At 33.5% G+C, this 19273-nt stretch overlaps 1 protein-coding gene across 1 annotated transcript; it reads left to right on the forward strand.

Moving 5' to 3' along the window:
* LOC130805012 (protein STRUBBELIG-RECEPTOR FAMILY 3-like) lies at positions 1 to 16424 on the forward strand. Its single transcript, XM_057669614.1, has 17 exons — positions 1 to 280; positions 874 to 1039; positions 2481 to 2610; positions 2720 to 2791; positions 3162 to 3227; positions 3360 to 3431; positions 3514 to 3585; positions 3658 to 3729; positions 3806 to 3871; positions 3989 to 4054; positions 5811 to 6304; positions 6420 to 6832; positions 8004 to 8272; positions 10172 to 10310; positions 12431 to 12567; positions 12659 to 12815; positions 15725 to 16424. The coding sequence occupies exons 2-17, from the start codon at positions 919 to 921 to the stop codon at positions 15821 to 15823; spliced, it is 2445 nt and encodes an 814-aa protein (XP_057525597.1). The 5' UTR covers positions 1 to 280; positions 874 to 918; the 3' UTR covers positions 15824 to 16424.
* The last annotated feature ends 2849 nt before the right edge of the window (positions 16425 to 19273 follow it).

Below are 19273 nucleotides of genomic sequence, written 5' to 3' on the forward strand. Positions count from 1 at the left end.
TAGTCAAATTGCTGCTTGCTGCTGCTGTCTGCAAAATTTCAGAGAAACTTCTTTCTCTCTCTAACATAACATTCTAAATTTTTAACCCTCCATTTTTCCTTCCTTTTTCCATCTTTCCAGCTCTTTCCATGGTTTACCTATATCTCTCTCCTTCTTATTCTCTCACTAGATTGCTCTAATTCCATCTTTTTTCTTTTATTAGTACAATCTTTGAGCTCAAACTGTTGGTGCAAAGCAACAACAAAATCATTATCTGATTATTCAATTTTGTTGCTGTTTGGTATGTATGTTTGTGTATAATTGGTTTTCTCTCTTTAGTTTTTGCTGCCATTAATGCTTCATGAATCATGTTATTCATTCATACTCTTAGTTTTACTAGATTTCTGATTTCTTTGTTCATTGCTGTTCTGTATGCTCAATTTCAATGGGTCTTCCTTTCGCCTCTTTTTTTCCTTATCAAGAATTGGTCTAATTTTCTCTCTTTTTATCACATCATCTATAAATCTACGCATGGGTCAATAAGGAAATCATAATGAAATTAATATTAATTTACATTAGTGTACATTACTTCGGCTTTAAGTTAATTAATTACTTGTTTTTAGACCCTAAACTCATAACTGTATAATAATGTAATATTGTGTATTCATGATCTCTTTGTCGCTTGTTTCCTTGAGCAATCATGTTTGATTGTTTTTGTGTGCTGTCATCATTGTATAATTATTATAAAGCTAAATTTTTGTCCATTTCTTATTGGGTAAATGAAAAGCAAGAATTCTATTCAGTTTGATTTATTTTGATGTTTTAATTACAGCTAAGCAACTAATTTCATGCTATTTTTTACCTTGGTACTAAATTTTTAGTGATGATTTGTAGATTTGAGGGACCAAAGAGAATTGAAAAGAGGTTGACCTTGAATGAATGAGTTGGAAGATACATATTATGGAATACCCAGGGTTAAAGATCTGGGTTGGAATTGCTTTTCTGTTGGTGTTCACATTTCTGCTGCCTTTAGCCACTGGTTTGACCAATTCTGATGATGGTAAGTACAGAATTTACTAGTATAATTTAATGATTGAGATTCAATGAATTATGTGATTGGAAGAACTTGTTCAATGCTTACATTACTGCTATGTCTTTCATTGTATTTTTCTGTTTTCTGGAACTAAGTGGAGTGTTACATAATTCAACAATGTGAAAGCCTTATTTACAGAATATGGAGTCATCTAATATGAACCGAAACTAATCAACACAATATACAATCATACACATATTGTGCTCCTCTATATGTTCCCATTATCTAGATTATATTTTTTTAAGCTCCTAAAGTTCTGACTTCCACTTTCTTGTGCATTTTTGAGTGTTTGCTATACATGACCAAATCAACATAGACGATGTTCTCCCATTTTGTATCCCGACTCTAGGATTCGTTCATGTATGTATATCAAATTCTATCATTTGGATAGGCTCACTAATCCATCTTAACATATGCATTGCATCCACCCCCATCTTCCGAAAATGGTCTCTTCTAAAACCCAATATCTCACCCATATACTAGTGATTGTCTAATGGTAATCCAATAAAATTTTCTGTTAACGTTAGTGAAAGACCTTAGTCGCATAATATTCTGGTTGCAATTCTCCATTTGAGCCAGCCGAACTTAATAGTATGCTTAACATCTTGATCCATATCTTCGTGAGAAATTGAACGACTTGAAACACGCATTTAGAAGGAGTTCCATTTTATGAGAATTTAGAGCCTTTGCTATGATCCTCAATCCCAAAATGACATTCCAGATACTCGATCTTAGTTCAAGTAAATGGCATTGGAGTTCTTCTCAGCCAATTAAGTAAAGAAAAGAAAAGAAAAGAAAAGTCAACAGAAAACGGTGTAGCCGTTTAGCATTGGCATTGGAATCAGATGTTCATTCAGCGATTTAAATTTGTTTCACAAGGTCTGATCAATTAAAATTGTATATTTGCTGTTGAATTTTGTCAAATTTAGTAAAAGACCCTCTATTTTATTCCTTCTCATACCTTATACCACTAGAATAGCCGAAAGATGGTTTACTTGTCCCAAAAACAGCTTTGGAAAAAACAATAAACTCCTTAAGAATTCAAAATTTGCTTGTCATGTAAGATTTCAGATGATAATTTTTGTGTTATTCTCAGGATAGATTACTTAGCTTTATGATAGCGATAGAAACTGATAGTATAGCATTGGTCTTTAAATTGGGTATATATTGAAAAAACGCTCTTTTATTTCAAATGCATACAAGATGTCCTGTAATTTATCTACAAGCCATTTCAAACGCTCTGTTATTTTCCAATGGACATCCCCTGATTCTGTGTACTATCTCAATTGCTTATTTTATATCTTAAGCCTTTAACTTCTATGTCCTATGATATTTTCTCTGTGATATGAATGGTCATGAAAGTCAAATGAGTGTGCCTGTTTCTAATTAGTAGTTTGTTTCATCATAGTTGCTGCAATTAACAGCTTATATGCTGCTTTTGGTTCTCTGCTCCCTGGCTGGGCTGTTAGTGGGGGAGACCCGTGTGGTGAAGCTTGGCAAGGAGTCCTATGTGATATTAATGGCAACATTATTTCAATGTAAAGGCAAATCCCCTTGTTTTGTTCCAATCCTGTATGTGCATGTACTGTTACCTGCTCAGTTTTCTTGAGTATGACTCTTAACTTTGAATATGGGTTAACTTTACAGAAATCTTGTTGGTGCCAATTTGGGTGGTGGACTGGGAGACAGCCTAGCATCGTTTTCGTCAATTACGACAATGTAAGAACCTCAAACTTCTTTCTTATTATTGCAAATCCTCACTTAATTGCGTATCATAGTATAATCATTTGCCAGCCTTTTGTTAGACCTCGAATTACTCTGGCAAAGCTTGTTCTATCTTTACCTCAAACTGCATATTTACAAACACTATCGTGGTCTTCGCCCATTTTATTTATTGTCAGCTTTGTATATGAGTTCTTATGCTTCCATAATTATAATAATAAACTTGTGAGTCTCCCAGCTTTGACTGCATGGGCCTAAAACTCTGAAATTAGTACTGCATTCATTTGGCTTTATATGGTTTCCTATATCTTTGCTTTGCGAACTGATCATATTGTGTTGACTTTTGATTTATTATTATTCTTTTTAGTGATTTGAGCAACAACCATATTAGTGGAAGTCTTCCATCAAGTTTTCCAGTGTCCTTGGTGGGATTGTAAGTACCCAATAAACTTATTGTAGACATATATTGTTTTAAACTTATCATTTCTTGCCATCATTTTTTGTTCTTCAATGCTCAATAGTATGCTAAATAATGCAAAATATATGATGGTTTTTAGCATGCCAGTTTTCTTTCAGATAATAATTTGACTGGAAGTATTCCGAGCACTATATCCACTCTTACCAATCTCGCTACATTGTAAGTCTATCAGTTGTTATTAGGTTTATTATTTCTCTTAGATAAGTCATTGTCTATTTGCTTAAAATAGTATGCTTTGTAGGAAATTGAATGAGAATCATCTCACTGGTGAACTACCCGATAGCTTCCACTCTTTTACATCTTTGTCTAGCATGTAAGTTTTCATCTGTTTTGACTAGCTTCATATTCCACTCTTGAACAGGTGACTGATTTGTTTTCTTTACAGAGATTTCGGTCACAACAACTTGAGTGGAGAATTGCCACCTTCGATGGAGAATCTGTCTGCTCTAGTCAGCCTGTACGTTTCTTTTGATTATTTTTCCTCAATCAATTTTATAATTGCATTTGCAGTGACATGAACTCTGATTGTGCAGACACTTGCAGAATAATCAGCTGTCTGGGACACTCGATGTTCTCCAAAATCTTCCCCTGCAGGACTTGTAAGATCCTTTTGTAACATTATCAAAATCTTAAGTAATCATTTGTGCTTCCTTATATCATAACACGTGCCATTCCCTTTGCTGTTTGTTGACACGTTCATTTTTGTTTCTGGTCAGAAATATAGAGAACAATCTATTCAATGGACCTATACCTAAGAAGTTGCTGAATATTCCCAACTTCAAGTGAGCTTCTGCATTGGTCTTTCTTATTTTTGCATGTTTTTTCTCCATCTTGCCAATGGTCTATATTGGTCTTAATTGCAAATGCTCTTATAGTGCTGCATGATTACAGTTAACACTCCCAAAGTAAAACCAAAAAGTATTACTTTGACATATTCTGGAAGTGCATTAACTTGACGCTTTTGCACTTGTAGTGGAAAATACATTTTCTATTCGTAAATAAGCTCAGTAACTCCAAATAAGGAAGAATAGAAAAAAAAGAAATAGTTTTTATCACTAAACATAAGTTTACTACATTAATAGATAGTTTCATTCATCAATATGAGTAAATTCGGTCGTGAAAAAAAGATTTAATAATTTAATATAAGTTCAATTGAGCTAAAATAAGACGAATCAAATAGGGCCTAAGTTGTGAAGATTTGAGAGTGGGGGTGTTTCGGACAGAGGGAAATGTAGGGAAGGAAGGGGAGGGATTTAAAGGGTTGAAGGATCCCTTGTTTGGATAACAAAAAGAAAGGAATGGAATTTGGAGGGGAAGGATTTGAGCGATTGCATGAATATATTTTGTTAACGTTACAATCTCTCTAAAGGTAGAAAGATTTGGAGGTAAAATACTCTTTTCCCTTCCCTCCTATACAAACAAGGTAGACTTACCTTCTAATTTTTCCCCCCTCCTTTCTTTTCTCTCCAAAATTGTTATCCAAATACACTCTGAAAGTAACTGGTAAAACTTATTGAAATTGAGTCGAACTTATTGGAACTGATGCGAAGTGAACTTATTAAAACTGAATTGACTTGAATTTATTAGAGCTGAACTTATAAGAATTGAACTTACTAGAACTGAACTTATAAGACCTAAAAAAGTAAGTTTGGCAGAGTAGGTTCTTGAAGAGCTTTGTAATCAGGTATTGTACTATCTATGGATTGCGTAAATTAGCTAATCCACTGTTATAGTGATGGCATGTCCAGGGGCGAAGCCAGGATTTTAAATTAAGGGGGGCCAAATTGTCAATAAACTAACAAATCATCTACTGATATATGAAAACTAGTTAAACTCTGAAAATTTTAAATTTATGTAGACTGAAATGAACTTGAATCATAGCAAAATTATATTTAACAAATAGAGTTGAAGCTTCCTTATAATTACACCTTTTGAAAAAAACTAAGTGTTTTTGATTCCATATATTTGCCTAGTAAGTCTCCAAAAAAAAAACAATATTAAAATTATGATAGCAAAAATATAAACACACACGCTAAAAAGGAGGAATGTGAAATTATGAAAGACAAAGAGTAATGACATAATAATATAAATTTATTAGTCTATAAATAAATGATAGTTTAAATCAGGGTTTGATCCCTTAGCCTTAGATTACAAATGTGTTGCGCCAATCATTGAGCTATAGTAAATTTTGTTATATTTTTGCACTCTTTAAACTATATATAATATTAGTAAGAGGGGCTTAAGCCAAAATACAAAGGATCGCATTTTCGGCGAGAGGGGCCGGGCCTCCCTCGGCCCCCATGTTACTTTGCCTATGGGCATGTCAAATTGTTAGTAAATGTTTTGTAACTTTTAAGTTTGGAGGCAACATCTTTCTGTCTGTAATCATGAACAGCAGTTGTGTTTGCTAAAATCATGATCAACCGTTGCACTAAAATTTTGACAATATTTTTTCGTAAGATATACAGCGGTGTCTTCCTCTCATGTATTCTTAGATTTTCTAGCCTCCTTATGCCAATACGGAATTATATTAAACAGGAGAGATGATAATCCTTTTAACACCACTGCTGCTCCATTGCCTTCACCACCAGCTCCCTCAGTGCTGCCTTCACCACCAGATCCCTCAGTGCTGCCTTCTCCTATTACTCAAGAGGCGCCAACTCAGTCACCAGCACGTTCAGGCACTTCTCCCAGTTCTAACACGACATCTCCTAGTTCTAGCGCAACTTCTAGTTCTGGACAGAGACCTGGAAATCACACAGTTTCACCACCTATGCAGTCACCACCTACGCAGCAGGTACCAAAACCTCAGTCAGCAAAAACAAGAAGGATAGTTGGGATATCAATTGCTTCGGTGATCGGATTTATAATTTTGGTTTTGGCACTTCTGCTGTGCTTACCATGGTGTTTTAGAAGAAGCAGAGCCTATTACCGAGCAACAAAAAGACATGAAATCCAACCATATATGGGTGCAAGAGAGAGCTCTCACATTAATGGGTCATCTCGTTATCCTAACAATCAGATTGAAAAAGGTCAGTCTAGTTTAGTTGATAGTCTGTCTACTTCTATTAATGACTACGAACATAATGATCCAATCAAGTTACAAGTTATTGTACATATTGATGAAATGTTAAATTTTGCGTTCAGTTCAAAAGGATGCTGTTGTTGAGATCAAAGATGAGCCACGAGCCGAAGTTAGGAGAACTGCTGCAATTCCAAAACAACCAAGTGAAGAGGAGCTCTATTCTCAAAGATCAGCAACTCCATTGAGGAAGCTTGAAAGTGATATGAGTTTTGACATGGATTTTGTGATGCCTCCGCCGCCACCACCACCACCACCACTACCTCCTCATTTTTCTTCAGAGAGAGTTATTGTTAAGCCCATCTCATCAGCAGAATCTCTAGCTGCGAAGCGTTCCTCTAGGCCTCTTCCCTTGACATCAGTGAAGTCTTTCACGATTGCTTCACTTCAGCAATACACTCGCAGCTTTTCACATGATAATCTGATAGGAAGTGGCATGCTTGGAAGTGTGTATCGAGCTGAGCTTCCTAATGGAAAGGTATAAGTTTCTACCATGTTTAAGGCACTCTGAGTTGTTTTTGGCTGTAGATTTTTATTCGAACATGGCAGTCTTAATAAGGGCCTTCGTATGTTCTGCACAGTACCAACCATGTTCAGACTGCTCAGTTTGACATTGTTTTCGACTACAGTTCTCTTTATTATAATCCAGGTCCATGATTTCTGCTGTATTTGGACTTTTGGCAGCCTTTTTGAGAGAAAATATTAATTGGACCACTTTTCCTTGAATTATCATTAACAATGTGGGTGACTATATTTGTGGATCAATTCCATATAAAATTGAAACAACAATGTTTAGTACTTGCAAGAAGGATCATATATGTTGTTGGATTGCAATACAGAAACCTTGTTATGCTACATAAGTTTGTATTGGTGATAAAATTTTCTAGAAATTGTAGGATAGCTTTTGTATAAGCAAAATACAGCATAACAGGATTAGAATTCTGTACATGATGGAACACCAACATATCTAACTTCTACATTTCTTGTCACCTTGTCCAATATTTTCCCTCTTTTCTTCTGACTGGTTTCCTTTGTTTATTTATGTATATGATTTGAAGTTTGTGGAGGCTAAGGCCTCATGGGAGGTTTAGTTGCAGGATTAGTAGGAGGTAGATGTGCCAAAACGGTTGAGGGGGTGGGTTTTGGGTTGGGTTGGATAGTTGCCGGTGGGATTGACTTTGGGCCTGGTCATTTTTGAGTCAAGTCATTTTTGGTTTGAACGTGTTGATCAAAGAGGTCATTAGTTTAATATATTTTTTTTTTGTTATCATTAACATTTTCTAGAAATATGAAGTATATATATTAAATAAACTGTTTTTGTTTTTGTAATTTTTTCTTATAAAATGGACTAGAAAAACAATGGGTTCCAAGTTCCAAATATAAAATGATGATTTAGAACTTTAAAAAATTGAGTTAGGGTTACGGCTGAGCTTGACCTACTTTTTTAGCTTTTTCTGATTGGATCGTTCTTGGTGTTATGGGTCAAAATTTTCGGGTTATGCACCAACAATTTTCAATGTTGTTTCGGATTTATTTCAGTTCAGATCAAAAACATTAACAGGTCTTAGAAGGGGGTATTCAATTTGTGTAAAATTTTCTCATGCAAACAATTCTGACATGATATCTGTGGTTTGTGGTTTAATGTGCAGGTATTTGCAGTGAAGAAGCTAGACAAGGGTGTTTCTAGCCGCCTGAAAGAGCATGAATTTATTGAGCTTGTAAATAACATTGATAGAATTCGTCATGCGAATGTTGTGGACCTGGTGGGCTACTGCTCGGAGCACAATCAGCGCCTTTTGATTTATGAGTATTGTAGTAATGGTAGTTTGCAAGATGCACTACACGTAGATGAATTCAGGAAAAACCTTTCTTGGAATTTGCGAATGCAGATGGCACTTGGAGCTGCACGAGCCTTGGAGTAAGTATCTTTAGCTGAATATAATCCAATGCTAATTGGCTTTCATTGGGGATAATTGACTCTAACTAATATGTTTGTTGCTTCTACATCAAATGTTTTAGTGGTAACATAAGTTATTTACTTCCCGTTTGATACTTATTTCTATCCAAAGAGAGTTTTTCTGTTATTTATGCGGTTACTTTTTGTGTGTCTTTATATATATATATATATATATATATATATATATATATAGGGTCAAGTTCCAGTGGGAACTAGTTTATATGAGAACCAATTTCTCTGATAAAAATGTGTTACTTTTGGACAAAAAAATACTCCCTCTACACCAATATAATTGTCACATTTCCTTATTTGACAAAACCATATCAATTGTCATATTTCTATTTTTGTCAATCTTTTTTTTACCTAAATATCCTTAGTTCACACAAGTAATTACGAATATACCCCCATATACCTTACTTACCCAACTACCCTTCACTACTTACCCTTTACTAATTACCCTTCACTACTTACCCAACTACCACCTTTTTAATGGACCCCACACCACTCTTAATATCCGTGCCCAAGCAAATGGGACATTTATATTGGTGTGGAGTGAGTATTACTTTTGTTTTAAAAAAAATCTGGTACTTTTTAGCAAAAAATTGTTACTTTCAGAAAAAAATATATATACAAAGTATTACATTTTTTTCAAAAAGTAATACCTTTTTGAGAGTTTTTTTTTTTTTTTTTTAATAATTTTTTTTAGAAATTTTTTCTTAAAATAACACTTATTTGCCTAAAAGTATCATTTTTTTTCAAACAAAAGTAACACTTTATTTCCCAAAAGTATCACCTTTTTAGTAAAAAAGTAACACTTTTTTGTTAGTCAGATTGGTTCTCATGGTTCTCATATAAGGATGATTCTCACTTGAATTTCTTCATATATATATATATATATGTACATATATATATATATATATATATATATATATATATATATATATATATATATATATATATATATATATATATATATATTGGTTTTGGATCTCGTAAATACCAATTGAAATGGTGAAAACTCAAAACCAATTTTAGGATATACATATTCATTTTAACAATATACATGTTTAGCAAAATAGGGTTGCGTCTTTCTAAGCTACAATAATTTTTTAAAATTCCAATAATAATAAAAAAATTATAGCTGTTAAGAAGAATGCAACCCTTTTAGCCATACACCCTTTAACTGAATATGTACATCTTGAAATTGGTTTTTTGTTTTCACCACTCTAGCTGTTTTCACTTGGTCCTGCCTCTCTCTCTCTCTATATATATATATATATATATTGGAAGAAATTGAAGTGAGAAACCATCCTTATATGAGAACTATGAGAACCAATCTGTCTGACAAAAAGTGTTACTTTTTACTAAAAAGGTGTTACTTTTTACATAAAAAGGTGTTACTTTTCGAAATAAACGTGTTACCTTGTAATATGTTTGTCTTTTTGAAAAATTTTTTTTTTTCTGAAAGCAACACTTTTTTTGCAAAAAAGTAATAGCTTTTTCTTAAAACAAAAGTAATTTTTTTGTCCAAAAGTAACACATTTTCTGTAAAAAAGTAATACTTTTTTATCAGGGAGATTGGTTCTCTTAGTTCTCATATAAGCTTGGTTCTCACTGGTGTGTATATATATATATATATATATATATATATATATATATATATATATATATATATATATATATAGTATATGTATGTACGTATAAATCTTAAAATCACTTTGCTATGATGTGATAATATTGTGTTTCGTTTTAATATAATTTTTTGGAATTATCAAATCTTTTTCAGTATCCACTTTGAAATTTAAAAGTGCTCATGTGATGTTATCAATGAGTTGTAACTTTTTTTGTACCTAAATTCAGATATCTGCATGAGGTCTGTGAACCACCTGTTGTCCATAGAAACTTCAAATCTGAGAACATTCTTCTTGATGACGAATTTAATGTGCGGGTCTCTGATTGTGGATTGGCATCTTTGATAGCATCTGGTTCTGTTAGCCAGGTAAGGGATGTGTATTGGCCTACATGGTTTTATTGGTTCATTCGCTGCTGTTTCACTTGATTAAAATCTATCCTCTTTCACTGAAAATTGATCCTACACAGATACTGGTTGGTTTTCACGATTCTATCTTGAAAATTTTGGAACAAGAGTGTAAAATAATTAATCTTTGATGAATGACCTGTCCACTTTGGATCTTGTAGTAGTAATTTTTAAATGCCTTGTGTTTGAAATTTTGCCCATGAGGTACATCTAACCCTTTCTTCCTTCAAGTGTTTCATGGCGTCTTTGTCTCCATGAAAGTGGACATTGTACGTATGAACTAGGAAGCTTTAAATATAGTTCAGGTGGTAGTTGATAGTTTCCAAAATCAAAAATTAGTTCTTCATCAATATAACACAAATGGATGCTTTTGATTTTTGTTTTAACTTATTATGTGTTTAGAGTTTTGGATCTTGGGTGGAGTAATTTGTTTCAATTGTGTTTGTAAAACACAACATCTGAGGCATACTTGTCATGGCCTTATAGATTAAATTGTCTCTCAAGGGAATGTGGATCATAGTACACAATATCCGCGCATCTTGACGTCATTGTAAAGATTTTTGAGGTTATCGCGACTACAGTATATGCCGTGATTACTAGAAAACCATCTGCATTGACCGCAAAAGGACCATGGATGGGGTTTTGCAACCGTGACCGCAACCGAGAATTTGCACCATCATATATAAACTTCAAACAAATCCATTTTTGGTGTATCTTGGACCTGCTCTCTGTGTCAATGGAATGATAGGAAAGAAGCTTGGGATGTGTATATCTCCAACTAACAAAACAGTTATTAATGATCCTGATTTTGATGGATCAAACTCCTTCAAGATCATGTAGTGTCAAAAGTCAATAAACTTCTTCAAGTGATACAAGTCCATGCCTCTTGAAGAGGCTTCTAAATACTCCCACTCCCTCTGTCCATGTGAGTTTGGTAGTCTGGTGGCCTTGGTAGTTTTTACTGTTGGAGGATATTGTACTAGTGATTTCGTTAGGAACACATATAGTTATTGGCGAGTGGATCTGGTGGAGGTCAAAATTGCTTGGCCAGACTAAAAGTGATTTCGTTGATTGATCTAATGCAGTTACAAAGGTATAGGTGAGTGAACGACTTTTGTCAAACAAGAGGTTATGTGGTGGGGTTGTGGGCTTGGTGTTGATGACTTTGATGGCAGTAGGGGATCTCTTGTTATGGTTGGGATTCTCTGCCTTGAAGATAACTCTAAATGAAAATCTGGGAAAATGTTTTCACTATTATTAATGGGAACTATCCTGTTGCTGCAGTTTTTTTAGCTTACACCACCAACTCGAGCTTTTCTATCTCAAATTTACCTTCTATATTTTGTTAGCTATGATATCCTACTAAATTCATAACAGGACTGCATTTGAAACTTTTCCAACTTTGTTTGTGTTTTGTTTATGAACAAGAGAGAAATGGAGGGATGCATTTGCCTCCATTTGGATACCAAATAAGGAGGGAAGGAAATGGTTGGGAGGGAATGAGAGAGATGAGATCCTTTATATTCTCTGAAAAACAAAGCTTTCTACTAACGAAGACATTTTTGGAAGAAAAAATCGTCACCATTCCCTTCTCTTTAATAACATCCGCCTTCTTCTTCTTCACAGTTCACTCCCCCTTTCTTCCTATTTCTTTATCCAAACACTCTTATTGAGTTCATGCACCCTCGTTTATGTATTATTCTCCAACAGAGCAGTATTCATTTCGTTTTCTATATTTGAGTTTGTTTTTCTTTATATTATTTTTTCATGTTTCCTCGAGTTATAAGAAATTTTCTCAGCAGAAAGTCTCTCTTTAGTGACCTCCACATTTCAGTTACTATTGAAGAGGACTGTCATTTGCATGCATGTTATTTCCAATCGAATAAAACACATTTTTTTTCTGATAGGAATTCATCATTATTGACAGTGATAAATGCTGGGTGTTTTTGTGATAGGCATTAGTCATTATTGAGAGTGATATATGCTGGGTGCTAGAGTTTAATGGTCATTAGTTGGGTACGCTCCTTTGCATCAAGAAAACTTAATAAAATGTTGATGTCTTATATGTTGTTCATTTTCAGTTGTCAGGGCACCTGTTATCTACCTATGGTTATGGCGCTCCTGAATTTGAGTCGGGAATCTATACTTCTCAAAGCGATGTCTACAGCTTCGGAGTGGTTATGTTGGAGCTTTTGACAGGTCGAATGTCCTATGACAGGTCAGAGTTGTCAAAACATGCAATTTTCTAATCTACATACTCAATTTGAGCAAAGTATCAAGTGTGAACATTTAATTGATATTTTCTCCAGGACACGAATTCGAGGGGAGCAATTTTTGGTAAGATGGGCAGTTCCTCAACTACATGATATCGATGCTTTGCAGAGGATGGTTGATCCTTCTCTCAGCAAAGAGTATCCAACAAAATCTTTATCACACTTTGCTGATATTATTGCACGATGTGTTCAGGTGAATAAGACTTCCTGCTTTTTTAAATTATTGGCATGATGTTAGCTCATCATATTTGCTGAAGTCAGTTTAAGCATTAACTTCATATAACCTATGCTGATTTGTGGGAAATGGATGGTTAAACTATGATTTGTGGATTTACTTAATCTACTTTAGCTATTCCGTGATTCAGACCACCCTTCCCTTTCGTAGTATATTCCTCAGGCTCCCCTCCACCCATCTCGACAAAAGCAAAGACAAAAAAGAAACAGAAAAAGGGGTTCCTGAGGTCGAATCGTCTCAGTTAGGATGAAATGGACTCAGCTTTTGCATCAAAACAAGATCAATTGCAAGAACGTATTGGTCAAGATTTCATTACGGATCAAATCAATCTGATACATTTAAAAAAAAGGCCTTAGTTTCAAGTTTCCACACAACCCCCACCCCCCATCCACAAAAAAGAGGAAAGTTTTGATTGTAAAATTTTTATCTTATGGTGGCCTGATTCAAATACCCTTGGTTTTTATTTTCTTTTTTTAATGGCCCACCTTATTTCCACTTGTTCCAACATATGTCCTTTTACTTTAGTTGATGTAGATCGAGACAGGTGCAAAACCATCTGCGTTGACCACAAAATCTTTAGCGACCATTATCGAGTCCGCATGTAAGATTCATCACTGATTTATATGGAAAATACCCACAACTCTCCTTCTCTTTCTCACTTTTCATTCGTTCACCATCAGAATTCCTTACTTTCTTTCTCTTCTTCCGCCCCGCACACCAAGATCCCTACCTCAGATTGTACAATTAGGCACTAAATCATAAAATAAAATTCTAAGCGAGGTTTACTAGCTTTAATAGCAATCATTTTATTGATTTATTCTCAATATTTTCCGTGTTTAGATGTTTACACTTGAAATGCTATGTTTCAACTCTTATGACATCCAATTTAGTAGGCACTATCAGTTTACTTTATCACTTCATTGCTTCTTCATTGGGTTTCATCAACGGAGGAAGGAAATATACTAATTGGCCATCACAAGTAATCGAGCAAAATTGTTTGATAAGATTTATACTATGTTTGGATAATAATTTTGGAGAGAAAAAAAAAAGAAAAGGAAGGGGAAGGGAGGGAAGGGAAAGGAAGGGAAGAGAAATGGAAGGAAAGTAACTCAATTTATTAAGGAGGGAAGGGAAAAGGAGGGAGATGGTGGTTTTCCCTTCAAATCTTTCCAACATTGAAAAGATTGATGACTCAAAAAAAATCATTCATTTAATCCCTTCAAATCCCTTCCCTTATATTTTGTTATTCAAATAAGGGATCTCTCATCCCTCTGAATCCTTCCCCTTCCTTTCCCTCCATTTCCTTCCATCAAAACACACCCTAAAGTTTGGTTTGCTGAAAATCTCGTAAAACCCTGAATTAACCATAGGTTCTATTCTATTACAAAAATATATAATTCATAGGTGCTATCAAATGTTGCACCTTTTCACGAGAAATGGTTGTCATTGAAGAAAGACTAACTGAGATGATCTAGTAAGAGGAAATGGAGTTCATTATCAAGGTAGTGACTGACAAGGGTGCAAGTTTAGGTTTCACCTTTCGAAGGTTAGAGTTCATAATTAGGGACTAAAATGGTGATGTCATGGGTTGTGTTAAAAAGGAGAAATTGAGCCACTTTGTATTTGATGCGAATTCTAGAGTTATATACTTTAGGTCCATCAATCAGATGAAACCAACGCGACTTTGTCCCTAAGAGACTTATTATTGACAATATACTAGTTACTTTTGAGGTGTTTTATACCATGAAAAGAAGAGGTGAGGGCGAGAATAGTACTATTGCGTTAAAGTTAGATACAAGGTCTATGATAGGTTGGGATGATGTTTCCTAAAAAGTTGATGCTAAAATCGAGGTTCAACCAAAATTGTTGTTGAGGGATTTTATCCTGTTTAACCAACATTTTAATATCCCCTTATTCTTGTTATGTGTTGCTACCTTCTCTACTTTGAATACATTCATGGTGTAGATCTGTCATGGGCCTCATGGCACACCTCATCTTTAGAATAATGGACTGTAGAAGATATCCTCTCAATCAGTGTACTTGTTTAGCTTGTTTGTCTTGAAAACATTTATCTTTCTTGCTCTTCATCCTCTCAATCTCTTTCGGCACTACTTTTTATCTTAATTCATGCTCCCTTTGTCCTTTAGAGTTTACACCATATGACTTAAAAAGCTCTCACATATTTAAGTAATATGGTGCAAACTCAAAGGCACAGAGGAAGTAATAAATAAATAGTAGACCAAGCTGTGCAAACATTTTCAGACTGCACTTCTGTAAAGTTATTGCAATGATTTTTCATCAGAGAAATGGGAATCACTTTTGGGAGCACTAAGTAGTGTTAAAACATAGTATTTCATGTTATCCAGTGAGTAAAAATGCCTTCAAAATAGTGCAAAATGCGCTAATGGTCACGATCGCGGTAATGACACGGTGATTAGTTGTTGTACCACCAAATATCGGCCTAAATCATGAGATATCCCTTGAACCAGTCTAAAACACCTTTTCTACACCTTGACAGCCGGGTAATATCAGTTCAATAAATTTTAAAACCTTTACAACGCGGCCTTGTTTTTGCACTATGCTTCAAATAGATGTATTGGAATTACTAAAGCTTGAACAGAATATTACAAATACTGAAGTTGCTCATATTATACATACGTTGCACTTTCTGAAGTTTCCGTTCATTGAAGTCTAGTCACTGAAGATGGAGATAAGGAAATTCTAGTTTCGGACCAATTTTCTTCACTTCTGCAAAGTACATATCATAGTACAATGATATATAGCATATTGTTTCGTTATTGATCCACACTGTTTGGCTTAATATTGTCTCCTTGGACATTGACAAATATGATATGGTTTAACCGCAGACTGAACCAGAGTTTCGGCCTCTGATGTCTGAAGTAGTACAAGATCTCCAGAGCATGCTACACAGAGGTTCACCCACCAAGAGTCCCAATGGAGACTAAATATTCAGATTGTAATGATAAACTCGGATGATAACGAGAATGTGCAGAGTTTTGGTGCCTAATTGCAGCAAATACAGATTGTTGAAATTGTTTTAACTGTAGATATCAAAACCATCTAAAACATTAGAACAGAAAGTTATCATGAAAGATACTGCAGCTGTACATCCTCCATTAGATGAACTTCAAAAGTGCCTTTGCATAGTATTTATTGGATGCAGTCGACGTCCTATACTGATTCAAGCTGGCTGCTGCAATGGGTACGCCTTCTATATATCATTTATTTATCATTTTTTGATGATCGACAAATTAGTGATTGAAGATGCTTCGTGTAGCTAGATGTAATTATGTGATTGTTTGGAAGTGACCGGGTAAAAATCGTATTAAGCCCATTTTGTGAAAGAAAAATTGGATGGTGTTGGAATTTTTCTGTAAATGTAATATTGTTTCTGTAGCTGTGTACCACAGTATGTTCTTTTGCTGCTGACTCCTTTTTATTCATTTTGCTCCATTCTTTGAAGTTTTGAGAGCCATTTGTTCCTTATACTATTGTATGATCATCAATTGTTCAAAGAATAAAATTAGTTTATGTTGGACATTGTTGTTAAAATTGCAATTCTAATCTACGATTCTACGATTTTACGATCCAAAAACAAGTGAGCGATTTGAATCGTAGGTAGAATCTTAAAGTTGTAGAATCTTATGATTCTAGTTGGAATAAAATTTCTAGATGTAGAATCATAACACGATTCTACGTTCCTACGATTTAACGATCCGATTTTACTAATTTAGTATTAATTATTATTAATTTTTCTTATGTACTATGTTTTACTAATCTCTTTCACTTATATAAATAAATTTCATATGTATCATCATAAAAACTTCTAAAAAATAAATTTCTTTATCGGTTTGAAGATTCAAACTCATTATTAAAAAGTTTTCTTTATATTCTTAAAAATAAAGTCAAAGAAACTTTAATTCATAAATTTAGACTTTTAAAATGGATAATAATGATAAGATATTATATATTTTAATATATATTTAAGGTTATTTGTAGAATCGTACATTCTATGATTCGATTTTACCTCTGTAAATGATTCTAAGTAGAATTTCGATTTTAATAACTTTGGTTGGATAGTGAAGAGTATTCTGATGGATCTAAATGTGCAAAAGGCGAAATGTTTTGTGCTCGATCATGTATAAGTTATCGATCAAAATTGAGTAGAGGGAAACGAAATTTAGAAGGCAAACTATGCCTTGCGTTCGACCAAGCATAATTGGCAATCGAGCCATTTGACTCGATCAGGTCGATTGTGTATCATTTCTATAAGTAATGGTAAAATTTTGCGCATTTGGAGAGTGCTAACTATGGATTTGGCCTAGCCATTTCGCTAACTTGGTTGAGTGTTGTTGAACTGATATTATGACGAATATATTTTTTATGGTAGAAACTAGATGGCCAAAAAGCCTATTATCCTTTATTAGAATATTTGGTTCTTACTAAAAATTATATTGGAAGATAAAATATTTTTGGTAAAATTACCTAGAATAATCTAACCTTTTTATGATTTTTCTACAATAATTTTATCTATTGATTAATTATGAATAATTTCAACTTTAGGGGCTATTTGCCCAGAGTAAACTCGGATAGACCAATGACCTGCTATAATAGGTAGTTTATCAAAAAAGTAAATTGAAAATTACTATAAAATTAGTGAAATTTTTAAAAATTTACATAAAAAATTTTAAAAATAATAAAAAAAATCAGAACATTTTTTATTATTTTTTGACATTTTATTTTAATCTAGGAAAATACCTTTTAAAATTGAGATTATTTATAGTTAATCAATAGATTGAATTATTATAGGAAAATCATGTAAATATTAGATTATACTAGGTAATTTTTTCAATAATTTTTTAGTCGTAGAACAAAGTCTTTGTACATGACTAGGGTTTTGAGAAATGGTAAACTTAGGGTTTCTAACTATCTTTCCGTGCAAGTTGGGATAAGTTAGGTAGTTTAGGGTTCTAATTCACCAGAAAACCACAACTTAATTGTTAAACCATTAGCTACGAACATAGTGTCAAATCTCCTATTAACATTCATTGTATCTCAAAGCAAAATTTTTAGTTTATTCAAAAACACCAAAGTGGGATGAGAGAGTTCTCGCTTTAAATGCAATAATCACCTTCAATCTTATGTTACTAGATCTTTTTCTATTGTCCAATTCTATCGTTTTGTGTTTACAATGCAAGGTATAGAAAAGAATTGTGAAATGGTAGATGGAATTGATTACATCTGTTTAAGCCATAGTCATTGCTTCTTCATCTCTGCTGCTTCCCCACTTACCCGAAAATACAAATATACTTGCTGCAACAATTTATTATATTATGTGGTGGCTTGAAATAATTAGAAAGGAAAAACGTTTTATGCTTTATTAAGATTGCAACGTTCGAGCTTAAAAAACTTTTAGGTAAAAGTGCAAAGGGTAATGCTGCAATTTTAATAAAAGTAAGACACATTTATCCCGTCTTTTTAATTTTGCTATATGATATATAAAAAATTCATTTTGATTTTCGCAATATTGCAAAATTAAAGGGAAAAATTAGTCGTAAATAATAAGTAATTTGATCATTAAATTAAATAAACATTAAAACTTGGAAAACCCAAAAGAACTCAAAGGTCACTCGAGTATCACAACTATGAAGTTTAGATGAGTGTTTAGGTTGTCTCAAAGTATTCGAATCAAATATGTAAGTATATGTAATGAAACAATAATAAAGAATAATTAAGACAAGGATTTAAAATGATTTACCGATTAACGGACTATATTCACCATCTAGCTTAGGATTATATTTATATGTTTAAAGGAGATCTAAGGAAAGGAAATGTTATTTGACAATTATCGTTCCCCAAGTAAATGGACATTCAAAGAACACTAAACAAAAAACCCATATGTCAAGGAACCAAAAGCTTAAGCAGATGGTCAAGGCTCCAGATTATGTTATATATTCTATAATGCCCCTCACACGAGGGCTCTTTGGGCTAGAATTGTAGGTGAACCACAAACCCTCTTTATATCTAATGTTAAATATCCCATTTTAAATATGAGGTGGTTGAGATTGAAGCCTGTAACTTTCTGTTACGCTGACTTCTAATACCATGTTAAAAAACCGACTCAATTAAAAATTTAAACTGATAATTAAAACGCCAAATTATATTATATACTCTAACACCATACTCATTTACCATTTTTTCTCCTTAGAAAGAAAGTCCAAGTTGATTGACTTATATGTTAGTAACTTAGTAATGAAGCCATAAAAGAGTTGAGAGAGAAAAAAATCTTTCAAATAAAAAGGACATAAGATGTGATAATATGTCACAAAATTAGATATTCATCAAAATGATAAATTTTTCAGTTAGATTTAATAGTATTAATGTATCTCGAAATT

This window comes from Amaranthus tricolor, chromosome 1 (genome assembly GCF_026212465.1).
Source record: "Amaranthus tricolor cultivar Red isolate AtriRed21 chromosome 1, ASM2621246v1, whole genome shotgun sequence".
NCBI classification, from domain to species: domain Eukaryota; kingdom Viridiplantae; phylum Streptophyta; class Magnoliopsida; order Caryophyllales; family Amaranthaceae; genus Amaranthus; species Amaranthus tricolor.